Below are 20307 nucleotides of genomic sequence, written 5' to 3'. Positions count from 1 at the left end.
CTGCACTGAGCAATATATTATTCACACTACAAAGGGGAACTAGAACACTTCTGAGGCCCAAACTTCATATACTTATATCTAAATATCTGTTTAACTCTTACAGTTTATTGGCACCAATCATTTGCATTTGGTGTATAAAGACATGAACTCTGTGATTCCCACCTTACTTTCAACACACACTTATTTCTAATGTTGAATTTGTCACATTGGTACATGAAGAGCGTGCTGGTCAGATACTTAAACTCACCAGTTTTCAGTCTCAAACTTGCTGCTTGTTAGTGGGGCCGATCATTACTTGTGGTACACGCTGACCTGGCAGCCTGATGGAACCAGAAAGGACAAACTGGGTTTGTCACTGATCTAAAAATACACATTTTGGGTGGAAAAGTGTATCTGGGCAAAGTCAGCTCCACTCAGGGAATTTTCCTACTTTCCCTCCCATCAAGGAGGAGAATCTGTCGGTCCGTGCGACTAATGGATCAGTTAATTGGTCCCAAAACGTTCATCAAAAAACATTCAATACGGCCTGACCCACATTTAGTGAGTATGTGGCTTTGGATTAGCAAATTAGTCTGTTTACCTCAGATTAGAGGCAGTCTGATGATTAATGATCTTGTTTATGTTATAGTTGTATAATTTAACCTTTAGGGACTGTTTGGCACATTTTACACGCTTTTCAGTCATTTTTTATATATATATAATTTTAGAATTTTAATTTTAATTTTAGTCATATAATTTTGGCTGTGTTCATGCATATGGCACAAATTTAGGCAAGACTGTTTATTTTTGTCTAATCTTGGAATCCCCAAGTCAAACATACACTCTGTAAACAAAATTGTGTTTTTCTCCCATCTGAAAACATAGTGGCATCATTACAAAAGCCTGGTATTTAAAGGGTTAAAATTCTGAAAGTTAATAAATATTTGATATTTAAGATTACGACTGATGTTGGTTAAGAAAGATTAACTAAATGAAAGCAGAAAATAATATTAATGTATAATATTTTAAAGGTTACATTATAGCAGTGTAATATCATTACTTCTGATAATGATTGCTGTAAAAATACTTGAATTACAGCCTGTAATTTTAACATTAAGTTTGGAAAATATAAATGTATTCCTTTGTTTGACATGACCAAACCTATACTAGCTTAAAAATATGTTAAAAAGAAAAATTTTATATATACATGTATATATATATATATATGTGTGTGTGTGTGTGTGTGTGTGTGAATTTAGAGAGATGTGAGCTCACCAGACTCGCAGTAGCTCGCTCCTCATCTCTGCTGCAAGCTCAAGGCTACAACCATAACACACTTGAATCAGGTTGTATTGTGGGTAATGTAGGCGCCACATTTCAATGAAATACTACTCTTTTTGGGGTGCTAGAGGCTTCAAACAAGCCTTTTTGGTCATTTTGTGCATTTAAAATGTGCAAAAACAGAAAATTTCAAACATCAAAACTGCATATATTTAGAAACCAACCCAAAAATCACTGATTAAACCCATTGATTTACATTCTTTTTAACACAGTCAATAAGAAAAGGCTGTAATCTGAACCAGCAGGTTTGACTGATGAATTACATGTTGCTTCTGCCCCGTGTTTATATGACAGGCAGTACCTGATGAGGAACCCGTGCCCCACCCTGCCTTTCCACCACCAGGTGCCACCGCCCCACTCCGACACTGTAGAGTTTTACCAGAGGCTTTCAACAGAAACCCTCTTCTTCATCTTCTACTACCTGGAGGTACGTCAGCCTGCGTGATCTGCTCTCCCAATCATGTGATCGCAACGAGGGGGGACAGAATATTTGCCTGGCCGATTTCTGGGGCCAATATTTCTGTATCGGCGTTTTATTTTAACAATTGCCGATAAAATTAATTAATTCAAAAGTGCAAAGAAAGTGTCAGCATGGGAGGAACTTTTACCTTGTAAAATCTCAGAGAGCTATTTTTATTTATTAATTTTTTATTTAAATTTTCACCTTTTAAAAAAAAGTTACTGGGAGCTTTCTGTATATGATGTTAAACGTTAAACGTTTTTTAAACATTTGCTAAAGGCACTTAAACAAAGTTTTGTGTTGGAGTTTGTTTTATTCCAAATTCTAAATATTGACAGAAAGATTTAAGCATATCGGTTCCAAATATCGGTCATCGGTTTCATTAACTGCTGATCATCGGTATCAGTACCGGCCCTTAAAAAAACTGTATCAGTCGAAGTTTTCTTGTTCTGCAGATGTAAAAAAAACAATGATGCTCAGGACAACAGTAATAATAAATGGAATATATTATTAATCCTTCAAGACAAATTTGAGGATCTCTGCACCTAAATTTTTTTCAGTTTGTATTTCTATTAATTACATCTTTTTTTCTTTTTATTTCTCTCTGTGTCTCATCTTCTCTGCTGCCTGCCCTCGTGTCTCTTCCATCCTTTACTCTCTCCTCGTGTCTGCAGGGCACTAAGGCCCAGTATCTGGCAGCCAAAGCCCTGAAGAAACAGTCCTGGAGGTTCCACACAAAGTACATGATGTGGTTTCAGAGGCACGAAGAACCCAAGACCATAACCGATGAGTTTGAGCAGGTCAGTTTCACGTTTCACAGTTTCAAGTCGTGTAAACTTTACCTCTCCGCATTTTGCAAACCATATTGTTGTGTTGTAGCGTTTCTCCCTCTTTCTGTGCCTTATGACAATCTCACAGCAGGCTCTCAAAGGGCTGTGTGTAAACTCACGTGCGCCGCAGAAATATCTTATATTTGTCTTTAAGTAATTCAATGCAGACTTTGAACATTGAACATTTTTTTTTAATTTGAATACTTTAATTGTGCACATAAAATGCATCAATAAGAAATCTCGGTGTAAGATTAACCGGATCATGGGACACACGTGGCTCAGGAGGTAGAGCGCTCTTCTGCGAATCACGAGACGATTCCCTGGCACGTGCAGTGTCTGTGTTTAAGTGTCCTCGGGGAAGATACTGAGCTTCAAATTGCTCCTGAGCAGGTGGCAGCTCGTGTGGTAGCCTTGGCCAGTAGAGATGTGTGTGTGTGAATAGCACTTTGAGTGGTCGCACAGACTATAAAAATGCATATACTATTACAGCAATCAATGCAAATGGATAACAACAACTCAAGGACAGAAGTCTGCTGATTTTTTTTACCCTGCAGTCATGAATGGAAACCAGTGAGTCATTGAATCAGTGGGGAAAAAAAACATTTAAAAAGTCCAAAATGTAACAGCATCTTTTTGAAAATCAGCGAAAATTGTTAAAAAAAAACATAATTCATGGTTTTCACAGTCATAGAAAACCTGGAAAATTCATAGAATTTCACAATCACATTTTCAAGGCCTGCATTTGGCATTGAATGATTAGAAATTACACTGAAAATTTTGGAAAAGTCATGAAATGTTGTTATGTGTAATAACATTGTTATTGTTTCCACGTAAGGTAACATAATGGTTACGTCTATTTTCTGAAGCTTTCGACGTAACGTAGCTTTAATATGCGTCAATGTGACAAGATTTTGTTCACCATCACGTACATTTCTTCATTTTCTCCCTCGCTCCGTGTCCTGCAGTTTTGAAATGAGCAAAACTGGTAGTAATACAATTTCAGAGTACAAATGCAGATCAGCGGGCACATTTCCACCAAAATATAAAGAAAAACAAGTGAGTGCAGGTCCAGACGAAATCCTGCAATCAACACAAAATTTCCAAAATATTTCTGTGCCTTTTACACAAGGCACGCTGGCAGTGGCTCCGACCAGATGTATCGGCACACACCAGTGACTGTATCTAAAGATGGACAGCGCATCTCCACTTCCTCCCACTGTGGAAAAATTAAGTGTTAAAAAATGGCGGATAGCTGCTGCTGTCTTGAGCTGGTGACGTCATTTGGAGCCACAGTCTGTGATTGAAGTGATTGCGAGGATGGAGCCGCAGAGTGAAGTTCCCGTCGTCCGACCAAACGCAAAGAATGGCGTTTATGACCTATACTGCAGCAGCCTCTAGAGGGCGAGTGCGATATTTTGGCGTCGCTTTTGGGGAGTTTTCACGTCATCCAATTTTGTCACACAGTCTAGAGACACGCAGTAAAACTTTTCCAGGTTTGATTTCCAGGCAGCCAGGTCAACCATCAGTTCCTCTATAATGTATTTAATTCCTCTTCAGGGAACGTACATTTACTTTGACTATGAGAAATGGGGCCAACGGAAGAAGGAGGGCTTCACGTTCGAGTACCGGTACCTAGAAGACCGAGACCTCCAGTGACGTGCAGAGAGGACGACAGACAGACGGACGGACAGACGGACAGACGGACAGCTGAGGAAGTGAGAGAGGGACAGACGTACGAAGAAGAGCCACCTGCTGACATTCCTGGATTCGACCTCAGCTCGTAGGAGAGATGTTCGGGATTAAAGGGGGCCAACGGGTCTGCAAAGACGACCCACCGACCTTCCAGCCCTGCCTCGTCATCCTCACCCCGGCAGTGATGCTCCTCCCTCCCTGTCATCTCCTCCTCCTCCTCCTCCATCATAGGGCCTTTTATTTCCATCGTCTCCTGAACTGGGACTCTCTTTAAAACAAGACTTTGTTGGTTTGTTTTTGACACAGAAACCTAATAATCAGACTATCGTGTGCTTTTCCCCCTCTGTGTTATCTTCTTGTGTTGGCTTTAAAAACAACCTTTGCTTATGTTATCACCTTAAAGAACCAAAGATAATTGGTTAATCACACAGTGCAGGCTCGAAAAACCGACTTCAGAGGGAGTGAGCGTGGAAGCCTCAACCCACACACACACACACACACACACACACACACACACACACACACACACACACACACACACACACACACGCTAAATCTGTGTCAGTGCTACAACATGTCTGCAGCAGCAGGATTCAGGTGAAAAATGCGACTTTAGGAAATCCAGCGAGAAGATGAAGGCGCTGATGATCAGAGATGAGAACTGACTCGAGATTAATTAAGGCAGCTTTATTTGTAGAGCACATTTCGTACAACAGGGCAGTTCAAAGTGCTTTACACAGCAATAAGATATAAAACATGATGAAGGATACAGATTTACAATGAAAAGAGTGAAGAGATGAAAAATAAAGGGTAAAGTTAATCACTAAATGATTTAAAAATTTCAAAATGAAAATATAAATATAGATTAGCCAGTTTTTTCCCCGACTCGTGATCTGTAACGTCGACAATTATAAAGTACACCCTGCTAGTAAATGAAGGTGAAATCATGACGAATATCCAGACAAACTTTTTTTTTCTTTTCAGTTTTTTGGAACAGACAACAGAAAATGTGGCGCAAATAGGAACTTTTTTGCATTTACAGTTTTAATCTTGTCCTTCATTTTAGGTCGCTTTTTGATCTGTACTGTTGAAAAAAACAATCGTTTTTTTCTCCTTAAAATGTTACTCGTCACTTTGCGGTAAAAATAGCTCACAGATGGAGACGTTACATGACTGAAAGTATTTACGCTACACAATAATTGCCGGTAAGTGTAATCAGACTGTTCATTAGGAAAGCTTAATGCATTCACTTGAGAATAAAAAATAGATGTTTTTCTGAATTAACAAGCTAAAAACTCAGATAAACAAGAATTTCTGAGACGATTATTCAGACCAAAAAAACCCTTTTTTTTTCTTAATGAAAGTTTTTCTCAAAATTTGGACACCAGATGTATATTTCTGAGGCTGTACATCTACGCGATCAATTCAGGCTGATGCAGGCATCTCTTGCGGCATACAGTATTACAGCAGACTGTGTTCTGCAGCGTCTGCGGCATCTGCAGCGTCTGCAACGTCTGCGGCGTCTGCAGTGTCTGCAGCGTCTGCGGCGTCTGTGGCGTCTGCGGCGTCTGCAGTGTCTGTGGCGTCTGCGGCGTCTGCGGCGTCTGCGGCGTCTACGATGCCTGGCACCTGGTCACATTTTTTGGAAGGAGCACAGTGCATCTCTGCAGCTCTCTTAAACTCCTTCAAGCCATCTCAGCAGAAGTTCTGCACATTTTTAAATCAGAATAAGACAATCATCTCTTTAATTCAGGAAAACAGATTTTTTTATCCTCGGGTGAGTGCGTTATAGTGCTTAAACAACGTTGCCCTCCTGGTGCTGCTAAAACAAGCGCTTGTTGATCGCGTCAGTGAACCTGCCTGCGGTGTGCAGCGGCCTTGCCTCAACTTAACCCGACTGCCGCAACACCAACACATCCGTCTGCTCACCAGGGTCGAAAATAAACACCAGCAGGAGCAGCCAAATGCGGGTAAATGTTGGTCGTAGGTGGCACCGCAGGCCTCTCGCCTCTCGCACTTCATCTCTCAGAGGTGGAGTGGTTCATTCTGTGGATCCTCCAGCCGCTGAGGTGTAAAAATATCCGCCCTGCCTCCTCCCATCGAGCCGCGGCGGTGGAGGAGTGTGACAACGCAGCCCGAGAGGTGTTGGTAGTAACTGTCTTCTACCTGGTGGGCAGTGTTATGTCACCGCACTCTGAGAGGAAACGGACTCAGAAGATCAAAATATAAGTCAGGATTTATTTTAAAGTTCTGTGTTTGGCTCTCGAGCTTTCACAAGCCTCTGCAGCTTTAAAGGGATCGCTCGGGGTTTTTTGAAGTGGGGTTGTGTGAGGTACTTTACCACAGAGGGTGTGTTACAAACAGTAGATGTAAACAAACATTGAATCGGAGAAAAAGACAGAAGTCTCCGGCGTGAAAGCTAAGCAAAAAACTGCTTTGGAGGGGTCGCTAAAGGATGCATCAGGAATTTACCAGAAAAAGAAAACAGGCAAAAATAAATAAAACTCAAAAGGTAAAAGGTAGAAAAACAAAAAAAAAGGTTTAAAAATGTTAATAATTATTAAAAAATACAGTTTTTTGCTTGTTTAGGTTTTTTGTTTGTTTTTTTTTTTACATTTTCCCTGTTTTATATTATTAAATTTCTAACGATTTCTCAATCTTTCTCTCTTTGTCTTTTCAAACTAATTTTCAGGCCATTTTCTTGTCGAGTCGCACATTTCCTTTTAACCAGGCTTTGCCAAATTAAATCAAACCAATTTGGGTTTCAAAGGTTTAAATGCACATAAACGGCATCTGAAGTCAAAACAGGAAAACTGATATCCAAGGGTTTCAAAGGGTTAAATGTTTGTTACATTCCCAGAGAAAAAACTCATCGTGCTGCTGCAGACATGTTTCAAACCTGGACCAACTATCTGCACGATTGGATATGGCGAGAAATAAGTGAGAAAATGTTGCTGTCGGTATTTTTCGGTGATGTTATGTGTGAGTGGGTGTTGGATGCTACCAGCAGCTGGATGGACAGTTAGTCCTGTGTGTCTCCCACCAGCCTCCCTCCCTCCTCCCTCCTCCCTCCTCCTTTCTCCTCCTCCTCCCTCCTCCTCCTCCTCCTCCCTCCTCCCTCCTCTTCTCTCTGTGCTGAAGAGCACAAACTGAGCAACACCAGCACTGCTGCCCACATCTCTGTCCTCCAGCTCTCTCGCTTCATGTTTACACACTGACTGGGCACACAATAAACACACACACACACACACACATACACACATACACACATACACACACACACACACACACACACACACACACACACACACACACACACACACACATACACACATACACACATACACACACTGCCCAGTTCACACCACCAACAAGTCATGGGTTGAGTTTTTTCCACATCCTGAACTCTGCTGCCAACACACATATTTTTTTTCCGTATTTTGTTATTTTTGTTTTGTATCACCCCAAACACTTTTTTTTCTCTCGCTTCCTCTCTCTCTCTCAGCCGGCCAGCTCCCTCCTCCTCCTCCTCCTCCTCCTCCTCCTCCTTCTCCTCTCTTCATGGTAGATATTTCCTTTATTTCTCAGGAAGTATTTGATAGATCAATTTAACGAGGAAATGTATCCGCCGCCCGTCACCACAGCACAACTAAACAATCCTCCCCTGTCAGATTCGTACCAAAAGTTTCATTTGTATTACCCGCTCTCTTGACCCTCCAGTGTCCCTTTCCATTTCACCAAAACAAAAAGCTTTTTTTTTTTAAATAAAACAATTTGCAGATATTGTCCTCCAATGTTTGGAGCACTTGGAAGAGAGACCATCTTTTTTTTTTTCTTTTTTCTTTTTTTATTAATTGATTATTTTTTCCAGAGACGGGGAAAGCATTTTAAAACCCAGAGGAGAGCGATCAGTACCTTCTCAAGAGGAGTGTGAGGTGTTTTTATAGCCAGACAAACAGACAAACTCGACACTTATTCACTTGACTGACAGTCCTGCTTTTAACCTTTTTTGTTTACTTTTTTTTTAACAAGCGGAGGGGATGAGAGATCAATCCGAGAGCCGAAATGTGAATCTCTCTCTCTGCCCCATGGAAAAAAGTGTTGTATAGACCTCTCCAAACCTCTCCTTTGTTTTTTGTTTTTTTTGTTTTGTTGTTGTCGTCAGACAGCATGGAATAATGACACTTGCAAAGTGGCGCTGACAAAGTAAATAATGACATAACCATGAATAAAGGATTGTAAAATATTAATAAAAGAAGTACTTTTCAGAAAAATGCACTGTGGTTCGTGATCAATTGTAGACAAATTGACATTGACAAAATAAACACACACAGAGGTGTAACAGGGTTTCAGGCAGCGGCAGGGATGCACAAATTGCCAAAAAAAAAGATCATATTGCGATTATTTTCGGAGTTGGTATTTTATTGAGAATGGCAACAATCGCATTTACCTTCACAGAAAAAAAATTATGTTGATGAGATATTTTTTTTCAGGGATCTGAACATGTTCCCAAACGCGTGGAATATGATTTACAGTCTGGTGCATCTCAATTCTTCATTTTAATGATAATTTGTGATACATTTTACATTTTGTTTAAAAAATTGCAGCTCCTGCAATTATCAATTACAATAATAATTCAAATAATTTTAAGCAGCCACTTGAAAGAACTGCAAACAAGATGCATGAGTTATTAAAGTCATTAACACAAAACAGGAGCGACACACAAGTTAACTCTTTGAAACCTGGGCAAAATTGCTGGATTTCTCTCAAAAACATGGCAAGAAGACAATAAACAACCCAAAAAGAGATAGGCCAATAATTACCAAGAAATTGGAGTAACAAGAAAATTACCTGAAGATATATGAAGTTATAAAATGTATTTTTCTCATTATAAATATATTTAGTTTCCCTACCTTTTTCTTTTTTCTTAGACATTTTTTCGAGATTTTTTAAAATAAGTATCTAAATAAACGTATTCTTGCTATGTCTTGCAAGAAATAAACTCATACATTTATTTCTTGCAATGTTTTTCTTGATTTTTTTTTTTATTATTTATTTATTTATTTTGCAATTCCTTTCATTTCTTATCAAGTTGCTCTGACTTTTTTTCATATTTTTTAAACAAATTGCACAAATTTGCTCATTGGTCAAGGGTTGAAATACTAGTGAAAGGAGTCTGAAAGCAGCACAAGAAAAATGATGTTGTGCCACGTTTCGAAGGGTTAAATGCCTGACTAAATGATTCCTCCATGATTAGTATTGATCATAACACTTATATTACTAAAAATAATACCTGTAAAACTCCATAATGGTCATTCTGTGCTGCACGAGTTAAAATAGTACTTAATCTAACTATTGTTGACCTTTTCTGGGTATTTTAGGGGGGGAAATTCTGAATTTATAACAATTCCAAGATTACTCGCCGGGTCTTATCATAATGTTGTGAGCTTCATCAGAGGAGATGCACAGTTTTCAGGCCGCTGACGGTGAAAATAATTTCAACAGTGGTCGAGCTGCTGCCGCACTTCTGGCACTCAAACACTCTGCAGCACATTACTGCTGCACCTGTCACCTCCCCGGTGAACAGCCGAGCGTCACACTGTACCTTTCACACTGTGAGTGTGACTGCATTATGTGGTGCTGTATGGAACAATAAAGCTTTAATGAAGCTTTAGTGGGAGAGGCTGCGTACGTCCTGCTTGTTCTCCGGGAAACACATTAGCAGGAGCTGCGTTTGATGTATTTCAACCTTGTTACTCGCTTCTGGAAGCACAGATGACCTGAGAGTAAAAATGTACATTTATATGTTACATTTAAGCCTAAAATCCGCAAGAATTTGCACCAAAAAGAGTAAAACAATTGCAAGAAAAATACCTGAAAATTAGCAAGAAAATTTTAAGGAAAAAAAACAAAGAAAGTCCTGTAAAAATGATTAGAATTACTAAGAAAATACATACATTCTGCAATATAATTTGAATTATGTAATTCATAAATATATTTTTTTATATTTTTCTGGACATTTACCTCCTTTTTTTGATATTTTTAAGATATGTTTGTGAAAGGCGTCTGAAAGCAGCACAAGAAAATTGATGTCGATCAAGGTTTCACATTAAATTTTAATTAAAGGGGACCTGTTATACTCATTTGCGGGGTTATTCTTACTAACATTTTTACACACCTCCATGTTTGAAAATACTTTATTTTCCTCATACTGTCTCTGCTGTGTTCATCCTCTGACTGAAATGCTCCTTTTTAGCTCCCGTCTCTTCCCAGAAAAGCCTAATTTGTTCTTATTGGTCAGTGTTTCCAGGTTTTTTGTATCTGCTTTCTTAGCGTCTCTGCACGCTTATTTCAGTTGGGGAATTAATATAACAGAGTTAAGCAACACTATCCTGTGAAATGTCACCACTAAAAGCTTGTAGACCAAAATCTTCACAATCTGACATGTTCCCGCAGAAATATGATTCAAAATTGATCTAAATTAACAACATAATAACCTAAAATTACAAATTATTAAAAATGATTTAATTCATGTTTGCATATAGCTACATGTAGCATTGTACCTGCAACCAAAGAATGACTGAATACTGACTGATGAGTGAATAGCAGCACTTTCTACCACGATAAATAAGCAATAAAAGTTTATAGATACAGCTGCATATGATCAAGCATGAATACGATCTGAAATCACAGAGACATTAACATCGTGAACTAATCAGAGTATTTAGGACAGTCTGAAGCCAGATGTTTTTGTTCACGGGGATTACTTTTACATATGTTAACCTCATTATTTGAAACTTTGGCCCCATTTAATATTAACGCCAGGCTTTGTAACATAATATTTACGAAAAAAATAAAAGGAAATATTGTACAATTTGGGGGAAGCCAAATTTTACTTGAGTATTCTGAATTTGGGTTTTTTTGTTTTTTGGGTTTTTTTTGTTGATTTTTTTTTAATGATATAATAATAATTCTATACAGTACTCTTTGTTACATTTGTTATGCTGGTTAAATTTTTGCATTAAATTTATGATAAAATATTTACCTCCTCAACACTATGTAAAGCGGTTACAAACAGCTCTACTTGAACCTGCTACAATATTAAAATATACAGTAAATGTGCTTATATAGTATGTTATGCATTAGTAATGTAACACTCATTACATGACCGCACTTACTTACTAAATCATTAATCCATAATTTAACTTAAAGCCACTATACATTCGATTTCAAAATCCCCTAAAGATTCATCACATGCGCCTTTAAGTTATGTTTTGACTCCATCACGATCAACTTCAACTTTAATCAAGTGAAATACAGAACGAACACTCGCTTAAATATAAGATATATTAAAGATAGTAAGACAAATTTTTAAAAAAAGATATAAAAATGTGAAACAAATGCAGCTCACAAATATGGAATATGGAAGCAAATCAACATGAAAAAAGCAAGCAATTAGTATAAAAGTACTGGAAAGAAAAATAAAGTTTACTGGAAATTTTTCCTAAATCTATTTTTTTTTTCAGTTTGCAGGAGCTTAGCATTTATAGTGGGATATTAAAAGATCAGTGTAGTCAACTTCTGTAAGCGCCTACAAACGATAAAATGATAAATAGTAAAACATATGAGTAATAATATAAAATATTGTTATACACATTAAAAATAATCCAAAAAAATGTTACTATAATAATAAATAACCAACATATTACATCAAACTTTATATTTGACAAAAATATTTAGACGAAACTGATCTTCCCCAAACCCTCTTCCTCACACACATTCACACCTTCGTTTTTTACCCACAACACTTTGCAATGCTCTCCGTCATCCACTGAGCGGCTCCTTCACAGCTTCCAGGAGTGAACCGTGTTGCTGAAGGGCCCTTCGGTGGCACGCTGCCCCCCCAAACCCCCCGCCCGCCCCGTCCCTCGCCTCTGGGCCTCCACCGCCCCACTTATTTACACTCTGGCTGCTTTCATGTGCCTGAGCGACGCTTGTTTACTCCTCGCACTGTTTTACCTCGTGTAAACCGCGACATATGGAGACGGCGCGGCCATATGGACGTGTTTTGCTGCTGAGGCTCTCGCCCTCTTTTCTTTTTCTTGGATGACTGGCTGCGTGGACGCCACATCATAACATGACTTACCCTGGGTCAACGCCTGCAGATGTTTTTATTTCTTCAGATTTTGGAGGAGGGGAGGGCTATAAGGGGCGATGACACAAATATCAGCGTGTGTGTGTGTGTGTGTGTGTGTGTGAGTGTGTGTGAGAGAGAGAAATTGTAAAGGTGTGTGTACGAACGCTACATGCAGGAAGTTAACTGCTGTTGCAGCCATATGTTGTTGTGATGTTAAAGAGGTTATAGAGCAATACTCTTCTTTTTTTAAATCCTGCACACATGTACATAGATATTTTAGAAAACTGATTTTTTTTTCACCCTTCAATTAAAAAAAAAAATTAAATTAAATCCACGTTCTTCTACGTTTCGGCTGTTCATTTACACGACAATGCTGTTTCATTTGCCTGAAAACGGAAATATTTGAAAACCGATTCCAGAGTGCACACTTTTAAGAACGCAACCGTTTTTGTTTTTGTAAAGTGGCGAGTTTTCCTTTTGCACGTGCGTATTACGGTCTCAGTCAGTAGTCGAGCGAGCAGGTGGACAACAACAACAATGGCGGACTCCCCAGTACTGTTTGTTCTTGTCTCCGTCCTTAATTTAACACCGTCTTTGTATGTTTACATCTCACCGCTCTGGAGAGGGAAGTGTGTGTGCAGGTTTCATTTCATCACAAAATCACAGCACCAACCACCGGCCTGGCATGCATACTACAGCGTTTTTAGCCGATTTTGCGGATTCGTGTGCACAGCATTTGTTTCCAAGATTATTTTGAGTAATTTTAACTTGTCAAATTTAACAGTGTGGGGATAAAATTACTTAATCTTGCGTCTCTTCTAGCCTTTAAAATGTAATCGGACAGAAATGATCAAACTAAAGAAAGATGTCATTTTAAGGATGTTCAAAAGAAAAAACTCATCCACTGATTTACAGATGTCTTGTTAACAATAAAAGTCTGAGATAAATTCTTTTCGGGACCAATAGAATCATGTGACGAGGCCGGAAGTTTTTCCGCCGCCCCAAAAAAACGAGTTTCAAAGCCCAGCGTGCTTTATGCGAGCTTTTTTAAAACCATAAGGATGAACTGTTGAGACGCTCGATCTTAAAACAAAACAGAATTTTTGTTTTCCTCATTTGACATTTCGGAGATACAAGGTTTCCTCCGAGCAGTACTGGTACCTTTTCATACGTGTCGCACATGTGTGTGCGTCCGTGTGTGCATCCGTCCATGTGCCTGCTCATGTGTATGAGTGACGCACTCTCTGCTGGCCGGAGGACACTTTGACTCATCCCTGTCTGTTGACTGTACGGAGGTCTGGCAGGTCCACCACTGAGAGCAGGGCTGCGCCGACTGCAGTGTCAAACACACACACACACAGACACACACACACACACACCCTCCCTCCTCCATCCTGCCCCGGAGGAAGTGATGTAAAGGCTGAACATAATGAGAAAAAGAGGAGAAAACAACAGAAACAAAGACCTTGTTTTCTTCCTTCTTGTTTTTGTGCTTTAAAAAACAAAATGTGCTGCAGGTGAATGAGAACGCGCCTTAAATCAACACGCGGGGAAACAGGTGATTGATTTCAAATATGAACACATCTAAAACATCCTTTTAAATCCTAATTTACATGCATATTTCTCTCGTGCATACCTTATGCCATCCTCGATTTGACCTACATTCTGTTGTCTTGACGCTCATGCGTTCATACATGTTACTATAGAGATGAGCGTTGGAGGTGCTGGTGCTGAAGCAGGAAAATGCCCTGAGAAAGTTTCCCAGATCTCACTCTGAGCTGCTGGAGGCTCTGCGCAGCTGCTCACTGCGAAAAACCACAGCTCCAGAAATCCTCCCAGCAGCCTCTCTGACTGCAGATTTCAGCTTTTTGAGAAAGAGGTGCGACAGAAGAATGAGATCAGGTCGAGAGTGAGTCTGCATCTTACACTGTTGAGGCTCGGACTGTGTTGTTCCAGCCTCGGATCGGAGGGTGACGTGAAGACAGCCCGCAGGGGAAACTTAACTATGACTCAGTCACAGGACGTCACGTCAGAGCAGGACAGCAGAGAGCAACAAGCTGTCCCACAACCAGCGTCTTTCGGACAAACCAATCGCCAGAAAAAACGTTGGCATTGAACATTTCTGCAAACATCAGATACGTTACATCTCAACAATAGGCGGGTTTCCACTGCAGATCTGCACAACTGCGAGATGACTGCGTCAACTATTTACGCTCCGGGACCCCGTCACCGTGATGTAAACATATGCACATGGTGGGACGACGCAGCATGTCATTATGTTTACACAGCAGCACGGACTGTCATGGAGGGTTAGGATTAGTTAAAAGAGGCACATGGTAAAGTGTAGGCAAAAATAAAAATCCCATACACATCCACAACCCCACAAGCCTGACCTAAAAGCGCACTTGCGCTCCTTAACTTATGTCGTGACCGGCGACGTTATTACCTGACGCTGTCCGTTAGCTTTTCATGCACACGTAACCGGTTCCGTCCAGCAACATTCTCGAGTAATGCCACCTGTGCACCCTGCATGTGGACGCACCCGGTTCTGCCCGGCTGTCCGCCAGCGTATGATAACAACACCACTGATTCTGTCCAGGAAATTTCTCATCTGACGCCATCCAGCCGCATTCCAGTTGGGGGCGGAGGTGGCTTTTGGCGTCACGCTGTTACGCCGAAAGCACTGACAGGGCGGACAAATTTGAGGAGTTCAGAGTGAGAACAGGCTGTTCGTGCACCCACTTTAAGCGTTGGGATCTTACGCCAAAAGTACTAACAACAGGCCAGAAAATTTGCACTAAAAGACAAAATGGAGTCGTCAGGTCGAGAGGAGGATTTTGTGGTCCTCTCACTGCTTCAGAGTTGAAAAAGACAAAGGAGATATTGGATCCACCTTATTCTGAAAAGGCATCCAGAGAGAGGACATTTTTACCCCCCCAAAAAAGTGTGCAAGGTGTTAACTCTCCGCAAAGACATGGGTAAGCAAATTTCCAATGATGTCAAACTATTTTTCGCAGTGTTATACTGTGGACGTGCCATAACTTAAATTAGCCACCTGCTGAATAAAACACCTTTTAAAGAAAATGATTTAACGTCCAGCTTTTGTGTTCAGGCAAAGCTCCCTCCTGACTGACGTCTGGTATTTAACAACAGTCTAATTCGGGCCTCTTTTAGTGCAGATCACGTATCTTTAGCAGACGACGGCGCTCTCTCTCTCCCACACTCTTCAACAGCAGCCACACTGAGTGCAGAAAGCCTCCGGGGAGTTTTACTGATTTCCTGTCCAGAGGAGAGAGAGGGGGAGACAGTGAGGGGGTTGAGAAAGGCCAGAGAAAACAAATCAGGTGTCCGCGAACGCCGTGTGGTCATCCTCTGCTGACGGGCGAGCTGAATCCCCAAGGGGATCATTAAAGGTTCATTTCTTCAAGAAGTACCTCACATCACGCTGCCCCCTCTGAATCATATCTGCTCGGCCATATCTTCCTCCTCCACATGCTCTAATTTTGCTCTTGAAAAAAAATATCTCTCTCTGGGTTGAGCTTTTTTTCCAGCTTTCTGTTGTTGCATTTTCATCCACAGAAACATCATTTTCAACCACAATTCGTCACTGACGATGAGCCATAAACTGTCATTGTATGTTCTGTGCGAGCAAGTTACAAAGACACCTGTGGTTCGCACTTGTAGCTGTACTCAACGCTGAATAATTTGTTGCTTGAAAACTGAGAATTTTCTTGTGATAACACCTGGAGACTCAAGCTCTTGCTTCTTCTGCTCATCTTTAAAAAATCAGAATTTAAGACCTGATTCTAATAATGCCAAACACAAAGGGAAACAAAACATTGCAAAAGATTTAGTTCATAAAATAAGGGCAGGACGTTTATGGTGATATTTGAGTTTTTAAAGTCATTTTTATGGTATCCAACTTTTTAATCATCCATTGAAACTCTAAGCGACTCTCTTGCTGCTTTCAGATGCCTTCCACAAATATTTAAACCTTTGATCTCTAAGAAAATTAGTGGAATTTCATTCAAAAATGTGAGAAAAAAGGCAACAAGCAATTTCATAATAAATTGGAACAATATAATAGAAACAAATTGCAAGAAATTAGCTAATTTAGAAAATTATTTTGAAAAAGCTAAGCTTAGAGCTTAGAAAATATGTGGGGAAAAAGACAAAAGTTTGTTTTTTATAGTTTATTGTTTGTTTTTATGGTTTTCTTAAAACATATTTTCAGGTCTTCTTGTAATTTTTTAATACACACACACACACACACACACACACACACACACACACATATATATATATATATATTTATACTGTATATATAGTTGTTATATGTTGTTTTTTAAACCAATTTCTTGCTATTTTTTGGGTCATGTCTTGTTAAGCTGCTCATTGCCCTCTTCCCAATGTTTTTCAAAAAAATCAATGCAGTTCTGTCAGGTTTCAAAGGGTTAAAGAAAGTGACCGGCGAAAGCCTCCTCGTCTTTAATTATTAATGACTGCCATGACAACTGAAACCAGATCTGCTGAGATGCTTTTTGTTTGAAATCAAATCTCCTTATGAGCACCTCATGCAGAGGTCTGAATACACACACACGCACACACACACACACACACACACACTCACACACCCACACACACACACACACACACGCGCGCACACACACACACACACGTGCACACACACACACACATGTTTAATTCAGTGAACAGTCAACTGATCTCCAGCTGTGCATTGATTGCAGGTTTAGTGGAGGTATTGATCTATTGATACCTGAAGCTTCTTATGTAAATCCTCTGCAGGAGCTAAAATCACTGGTGAAAAAATCGCCTGCAGGGATTTTCCTGCATTACAGTTATATTAATTTTAATTTTCTTCTCTTAATCTGCCGTGTATTCTCTCTGCGAGCGGTGATATAATTTTATGAGATATATATTTAAGGATAACCAGAGTTGTCTTTGGTGAGGGAACAGCTGGCAAACGGTTGGGTTTCTGAGTGCCAGCTCCTCTGGCTATTTCTGCAGAGACCAACATGTAGATTCTGCATCTGCGGTTCCTCCGCTGAGCTCAGGTCAGCGCCGCTCCCTCCGCTCAAACTTATAGACTCAGAATGAAATATTCATCTGCATGAAAATGGACGATAACTTGAGGAGTCTGAGATTTAACCTGTTAGCTGCTTTTCTAGGCTGACATGAATCTTTTTAAACACTCTGTTTATTGTATTTAAATCTAATGATTATCATGTCCCCAAAATTACAAATATTCAGGGTGAAAAAACACTTAAATGGAGAACAGGAGACAAAATGTTCCTACCATGCTGACATTTTTTGGGCAAGTTTACAGGCACTCAGGGCAGAGCAGCAACCACTGGGGACATGTCCTCTGTTTTCGGGGGATGTGGAGGTTTTTGTAACTTGCTACTATATATAACTTTTAGTCAAAGTGTGAAAATGGTCTGTAGGGATGATCAACTTATATTTTAATGGTATGATATAACATGCTTCATCACAAACTGTCTCTAACCCCTTAAAACCTACGCAAAATGGTTTGAGCCTTTCAAAAACATGGGAAGAGGGTAAAAACAAGAAATGGCCCAAAAATAAGCAAGAAATTAAAAAACTACAAGAAAAATTCCTAAAAAAAACAAAAAAAACAAAGCAAAAACAAAACAAGAAACTGACCTCACTGACCTTTTCCCTTTTTTCTGTAACATAATTTTAAATATATAGCCAAGAGAACTTTAGATATAGTTTTCTAAATAGTTTCCCTTACTTTTTGGAAATAAGTACAATAATGGAAATAAGTAATCAGTGCACGTAAGAGCAACGATTTATGATTTTGGGTAAACTGTCCCTTTAAGTCTAGTTTGATAATTCTCCTCAAAAACAGCCCTCCATACCATTGTTTTCATGAGGACTGCATTCCTAAATCTTTGCTGTGTCCCTGGTTGGAATTATTCAGCCGTGAGACACATTCAGGGACACATTATGCCTTTACATAAAGAATTCATTTGCATAATCATGAATAAATAAAATGCTCAAAGTGAATCAGGTTTCATGTTCGGCAGAATCTTTATTATATGATAAAGGAACAAGATCATGGAGCCTCCAAATGTAATTAATTTAATGGATGTTGGTGGTTTTCTCAAGACCAACATGTAGCCCACTGATACTCAACTTACGGCCCGCGGGCAAAATGTGGCCCTCTGGAGCGTGCCAGGTGTCCCCCCAACCATTTTCTAACCCACAAAAAAATGTATTCGCACTGGGAATAGTTTTTGTACTTTTAGTTTACATAAGGTGCCAGAGTGAATAGAATAGCATCAAAATAGAGTTTATCAAAAAAAAGTGCCAATGGAGGATCCTGCGCAACCCTCAACACAGGTCCTAGCTAAGCCCCTATGTCCTAATGTCCTAGAAATGGCCTTAAATCCTAGAATTGTCCTGAAATCTTAGAAATGTTTTGAAATCCTGGAAACATCCTAACAGCCAAGAAACACCTTATAATCCTATGTGTCCTAAAACCCTAGAAATGTCCCAAAGCGCTAGAAATGTCCTAAAATCTGAGAAACGTCTTAAAATCCTAGAGATGTCATAAAATTCAAGAAACATCCTAAAATCCAAGAAAAGTCCTAGTCCTAAAAATGTCCTGAAATCTCAGAAATGTTCTAAAATCCTAGAAACATCCTAGAATCCCAGAAATGTCCTAACATCTGAGAAATGTCCCAAAATCCCAGAAACATGTTTGGGGCTGCTGTGACTGGCCCCTGGCCTTCTGTTATTTTACAAAAGTGGCCCCTGAGCAAAGCAAGTTGAATATCTCTAATGTAGCCAATAAACAAATCACAGGTAAACCTGAAATAATTCTGTCCTTTTTAATTTATCACATATTAAAACACGTAATAAGTGAAGGATGAGGCTTTGTGAAGCACATCATTCACTCCCACCAACACGCTGCATAGAAATGGCAGCAGTGAAGAGGCTGAAACACTTAGAGGCGTCAACATGAAGCCCTCTGCTTTATTTACTGCCCGCTGACCTGTGAGGTCACTTCTGTGATTTTCCACTGACATGCCCGTGTGCATATTATAAAACCGACAGGCGTGCTGGAAAATGAGCACAACATGCGTTTGCGCCCCTCATGCTGCAGCTAATTTGCTCTTGCAGGGTTAAGATGCTGCTGCCCGTAGCTTTTGCATCACATCCATTGCTGAGAAACATGAGCCGGGGCTCGGAGGCAGAGCGCTGTGGAGATTTGCATATTATATTTTCTCTCTTGTTGTTGAAGTCAGCAGCAGTGAGCGATGGAGGGGAAAAAAAGGGGCCTGAGCCACAGAGGCCGGGCCAAGAACGGGGGGGAACAAGCCGCTGCTAATTTCCTGGCAAGAAAAAAAAAATCATAATTAACACGTTAGATGTACAGGCTGTGGTTGTCAAGGTAACTGATGACACCGCATTATCACTTGGCGCTTTCTGCATCCACCAGCTTCCCTCTTCCCTCCCATTCATCAAGCGGCCATTGAACAGCTCCGAGCAGGGAGGAAGGGGGAGGGCGACCCCTCCTAATCTCATATTAAAGTCCCATTTATTCACAGAAGAGAGTTCACACACCTTTTATTAGTCTGGTATTAATCCTGGAAAGTCAATTACCATAATAGATGATTAAACATTACAATGGGGAGTGGTGGGCCTGGGAAATCATAACTGATTGCATAAATCATACTTTTACGGCTGTATAGGCTGTTTTATTCTCTTTTAAAGGGTCAGTTCGTCCATTTTTTTTCTCCTTTACCTCGCTTATCTCGTCATGCAGGTGGTGTGTTTTGAGATTTATTTTGCTTGTGGTGCTCACAGTATTAAAATAA

At 39.9% G+C, this 20307-nt stretch overlaps 1 protein-coding gene across 3 annotated transcripts in view; it reads left to right on the top strand.

The window, feature by feature from the left end:
• The window catches only part of LOC121958250 (CCR4-NOT transcription complex subunit 3-like), a 39796-nt gene extending 31220 nt beyond the window's left edge, over positions 1-8576 (top strand). For all 3 annotated transcript variants that reach the window (XM_088090221.1, XM_088090220.1, XM_042507134.2), the window contains exons 17-19: positions 1615-1747; positions 2455-2580; positions 4168-8576. In XM_088090221.1, the coding sequence (XP_087946347.1) occupies positions 1615-1747; positions 2455-2580; positions 4168-4266 (358 nt within the window). In that variant the 3' untranslated portion in view covers positions 4267-8576. The remainder of the gene's footprint in view (positions 1-1614; positions 1748-2454; positions 2581-4167) is intronic.
• The last annotated feature ends 11731 nt before the right edge of the window (positions 8577-20307 follow it).

The sequence above is a fragment of the Plectropomus leopardus genome, chromosome 17 (assembly GCF_026936395.1).
Source record: "Plectropomus leopardus strain MGB_pleo_1.0 chromosome 17, ASM2693639v1, whole genome shotgun sequence".
Taxonomy (NCBI): domain Eukaryota; kingdom Metazoa; phylum Chordata; class Actinopteri; order Perciformes; family Serranidae; genus Plectropomus; species Plectropomus leopardus.
Note: the sequence above shows the minus strand (reverse complement) of the source record. Positions and strands in the feature narration are given on the sequence as shown.